Source organism: Neoarius graeffei, chromosome 19 (assembly GCF_027579695.1).
Source record: "Neoarius graeffei isolate fNeoGra1 chromosome 19, fNeoGra1.pri, whole genome shotgun sequence".
NCBI lineage: Eukaryota > Metazoa > Chordata > Actinopteri > Siluriformes > Ariidae > Neoarius > Neoarius graeffei.
In genome coordinates this window covers 69,336,549-69,341,548 of record NC_083587.1, presented here as the reverse complement: position 1 = coordinate 69,341,548, position 5,000 = coordinate 69,336,549, and the positions used below count along the sequence as shown (strand labels likewise).

Here is a 5,000-nt window from a genome sequence, read left to right as displayed (position 1 = left end):
GTCTGCATGACCTTTGTTTGTGTGTGTGCATGCGTGTGTGTATGTGTGTTATATCTGTGTGTGTGTATGTGTCTAATCCGTGTGTGTGTGCATGCAATACCTGTGTGTGTGTGTGTTACCTGTGTGTCTGCATGACCTTTGTTTGTGTGTGTGCATGTGTGTGTGTATGCGTGTTATATCTGTGTGTGTGTGTATGTGTCTTATCTCTGTGTGTGTGTGCAAGCAATACCTGTGTGTGTTTGTGTGTTACCTGTGTGTGTATGCTACCTGTGTGTGTGTCTGTGTGTATTACCTGTGTATGTGTGTGTTACCTGTTTGTGTGTGTGTGTATGCTACCTGTGTGTGTATGTGTGTGTTACCTGTTTGTGTGTGTTATACCTGTGAGTGTGCGCGTGCGTTAGATGTGAGTGTGTTTTACCCGTGTGTTACCTGTGTGTTTGTGTGTTTTATCTGTGTGCGTGTTTCGTGTGTGTGTGTTACCTGAGTGTGTGTGTTACGTGTGTGTGTGTGTGTGTGTGTGCTTGTTACCTGTGTGTTACTGTTGTTTGCCCCTTTATTGTTGGTCAGTTTCAGTTTGCCGAATGAAATTTCTTGCCTCATCCAGTGAGCTCCAGTGTTCGGAGACTCGGGGTGGATATAAATCTTATTCCCTACAGCGCACGCGCACACACACACACACACACACACACACACACACACACACACACACACACACACACACAGGGCCTTATTTTATTTAAAAGTGTTATTTATTCTATGTTTACTGTAGAAATTGTTACAATGATGAATGTATAGAATTTATGTAAAATAACTAAAATGTCTCCAAGACAAACAGCTTCTGCAGAATAAATTAATGATTCTAAATCTATGATGATAATTTTATTTAACAAGTAAAAAACAAATCCAATAAATCTGTAAAATAGTCCAATAAATAATCATTATATTTTATAATTATGTAATTTAAAAAAACTACACATGGTCACTGTCCATAATACCAACACTACTGTGACAAATCTCAGTGTCTATTATTCCTTGTTTGTTTGTTTGTTTGTTTGTTTGTTTGTTTGTTTGTTTGTTTGCTTGTTTGTTGTTACCCTGCAGGTTGTTATCAGCTTTCCCGCACGTCACCCATTTCCCTCCCTGAAACCTCCAGTGATTGGGATCAGCGAGTGTGATCTCCACATAAACATTATAGTGAGAGGAAACACTCAGACCTGAAATACTGAAACTCAGGAATGGGAACATCCTCCTACACACACACACACACACACACACACACACACACACACACACACACACACAGGGGGTCGTTCAGTATGAATTAGATGAGAAGTGACAGTTTTATTCTTAACTCTTTCTCGGATTCTGTCCCTCTTCAGTCTGCACACACACCATCTTTCCTTACATGGTCACAGCTTCCTGTTCTCATTCCATACATTCTCATGCCACAAGATTTAGCAGTTCTTCTCTTGTTTTACCTCGTATTTGTACTGTTTCTGGTATATGTAGTTTTTTATTTTCTGTCATTATTGAGTGGAATAAGCTTGGTTCTGATGTGCAAAAGATCAACAGTTTCAACAGTTGTAAATATGCATGCAAAAAAGTTTTATTTGATAATTTTATATCTGTATTCGAGGACATTTTTGTTTTTCTTAATCTTACATTTTTTTCTTTTTTAATATAATATGTTCAGTTTTATTAAGTTATAATTGTATTTTTTATTGTTTGCTGTATTTTATAATTCTTTGTATACCCTGGTTATTTTATTTCCACTACACAGAGGAACTGAATTGAAATAAATCCCCTATTGGACTTTTTTGAGTAATTCTCGGTATAATAAACTGTGGTACAATTTTTACTCATTCACCACTGTATACTTTACAGTTTGTGAGTTGATGTATCTAATGTACTCTGTTTTTTTATCCCAAATAAACAAAACAAAAAAACTAATTTACTCTTTCTGTTTATTGGTTCCTTCTGTTTCTTCCTCTTTTCACACCTTCTATATTCATGTGTTGCTTCCTGAAGCCCTGTGTGTTTATGTGAAGTTATTTTTCTTTCACTCACACATTAAGTAACATCACCATCATCATCAACATCAACACACATTTATACACTCAGCGTTTATACCTGTGTGTGTGTGTGTGTGTGTGTGTGTGTGTGTGTGTGTGTGTGTGTGTGTGTGTGTTTCATTATAAACCCTGCCACTAGGAGGCACCTGACAGAAAAATGTCAGTAAAACTGTAGTGATTTTCCTCAAACACAAATTTTAGAAATCAACTTTATTTATTTCATAAAATCCAGCAAAAATTATTCTCAAAAATAATTTTAATCACACACACACACACACACACACACACACAGTGTGAACATGGTTAAAGATGAGACTGAACTCGGCACTGCTTGTTAGTGTGTTCGGTGTGTGTGTGAGGCGAACACTGACAGTCATGTTATAAACACTATATAAAGTGTTAATGAGCCCCAGTGGACTCATTATTCACTTTATAATCACATTAATTACTCTGTTATAAATCCTCGTTAATGCTGAGACTCTGCCCTGATAATCACCTGAACATGATCAACATATCCTTCACTTTAATAAACTACAGAATTACAAACATTAAATTTATTCACATTCATCAGTTAAAGGGTTTATAACTCAAGTGCAGAATTTTTAATTTATATAATTATTTCAATATTAATTTATTTTAGATTGGAAATAAAAAGACAGAATTTCAATTTTAATCTGAATTTCACACACAGAATGAAATATACACATAAATATACATACCCCTGATTTAAACTGACATCTGTCAGTCTTTAAATATGGTGTGTGTGTGTGTGTGTGTTAATATTAGTTTCATTCTGTGTATAAACATAAACTGAACAATATTACTGTATATTTGGAGTTTTAATTCTCAACCTTAAAAAGCAAATAAAACTCAGATTAAAAAGCTGATTCAGAATCAGTCTCATAATTACACAGGCTGTGTGTGTGTGTGTGTGTGTGTGTGTGTGTGTGTGTGTGTGTGTGTGTAAATGCACCAGACTGAACAATATTAAGCTGTATAAAAGGTTAAAAGTCTGATAAAAGGAAGTTTTTATCTCCCAGACTCTCTCAATGTTCATGATGTGAAATAATTTCTACATTTTTTTCTCCTGAGCTTTAAATCTGCTGAGAATTAAAATTAAAACTCAGTAAAACAGTAAAATTCTCAACAGGGTTTCAAACATTTCAGCGCGGTATTGGTGTTTAACATCATGTTTCTGTGTTTTACTCTGAAATAAGAGGAAGCTGGAGGTGAAAATAAAAAGTGTAATTTTTTCTCAAAGACTTTTTAATGTGTGATAAAAATAAACAGAAATAATTTTATCTCACACACAATCTGATCCAAATCCAACATCATCTCACCAAAAGGTCTCAGAAAACTCATGAACTGAGCATTTTATTTTATAAAACACAATATCCGATTATTATTATTATTTTTTATTTTTTAAATTAATTATTCTTTTTAAATAAAAACACTTAAAAAGATGAAGAACCTTTCAAACATCAATTCAGTAAGACACACACACACACACACACACAGACACAATTCAACCCCAACAGGATTTCAGTGGTTGGTTTCAGTCTCATAAACAATAATGTTGATATTTTTTAATATAATTTATGTATAAAAATATAAATAATTAAAGGTAAATATTATGGATTGAGTGATTTAAATGTTGTATTTAATGCTAAATTGAAAATATAATGCTAAAAGGACTTAGAGCACACACACACACACACACACACACACACACACACACACACACAGGACTGTGTTGTTATCCTTTATTGATAAACTGATACACAGATGTCACTCAGCTCTGTGACTGAAGTGTAAATGTGACACTCAGGTGAGACTCTGAACACTTTACACTCAGTGTCTCATCTCAGGGACTGATAGAAGTCTGATTACACACAGCAGAGTGTTTATAAGTGTGTGTGTGCGTGTGTGTGTGTGTGTGTGTGTTTAAAGTGTGTAAAACCTGAATAATGTTAAAGTTCACTATTAAACACTCAGTGAAGCTCATAAACATGTTTCCAGCTCAGAGACTGAATTAAATCTAATTAACACACACACACACACACACACACACACACACCTGATTTAAACCCAGTAAAAGTCTCCTGATGTTGGATTGTATCACTGACGGTGCTTCAGTTCCATGTGGGTGTGAATTTTTTACTAAAAACAGGACTAAAACTGATTTTTTTCGAACAGGAAGTTTTATTTTCTCGGCTCAGTTTCCTCTGAAGCACCTCGCAGCCGTGTTCGGGGAGCCCCAGGGCTCTGGTGCGTCACCCAGAGAGCCGTGACTTTATTTTCATTTCTAGTTTTGTTTCAGTAATGTAAAAATAAACTCCAAGCCACCATCATCAAAATTATTATATTTACATATTATATATTTATGTATATGTCATATAAATATAATGATATATTTTCGATTTCTTATGGTTACAGTGTTATTGAGTGTAATATAAAGGACTGAATATGAAGAATGAATAAATCATTAAAGAATCAGATCTGAGTGAGTCAAAGCTGTGAGTGTGAAATAAAGGTGCAGGTTCGACTCTCAGTCTGATGTGAGATCAGACAGATTGTGGGATTCACTCCACCCTGACACACAGTCCTGACTCGAAAAGCTCAAGACGCTGCGCTACAGAACCTGAAGGAGAACTTTACTCCTGTCTGCTGAACAGAGACGATGGTGGTGTCAGAGGTCAAAGGTCAGAGGAAGACGATGGAGTAACTGTGAGAAATGCAGTTGTGTGTGTGCGCGCGCTCACCTGCCCTGCTTGGTGATGATCATCTCGGTCTGATGTCGGTGGAATTTGAGCCACAGCGCGCGGTTACACAGGTACACCTGAGCTCTCCGCTCCCCGCGCGCGCACACCTCTGCGCCGTCGTATGCAGGTGTGTAGAGGCTCGCGGATCCGTGCGGGAACTGAGGAT

At 36.3% G+C, this 5,000-nt stretch overlaps 1 protein-coding gene across 3 annotated transcripts in view; it reads right to left on the bottom strand.

Moving 5' to 3' along the window:
• The window catches only part of eomesb (eomesodermin homolog b), a 28,208-nt gene that overhangs the window by 21,466 nt on the left and 1,742 nt on the right, over positions 1 to 5,000 (bottom strand). For all 3 annotated transcript variants that reach the window (XM_060900535.1, XM_060900536.1, XM_060900537.1), the window contains 3 exons: positions 4,835 to 5,000; positions 1,095 to 1,249; positions 529 to 650 (listed from right to left, as the gene is read on the bottom strand). The exon at positions 4,835 to 5,000 is cut by the window's right edge. In XM_060900535.1, coding sequence (XP_060756518.1) covers positions 529 to 650; positions 1,095 to 1,249; positions 4,835 to 5,000 — 443 coding nt within the window. The remainder of the gene's footprint in view (positions 1 to 528; positions 651 to 1,094; positions 1,250 to 4,834) is intronic.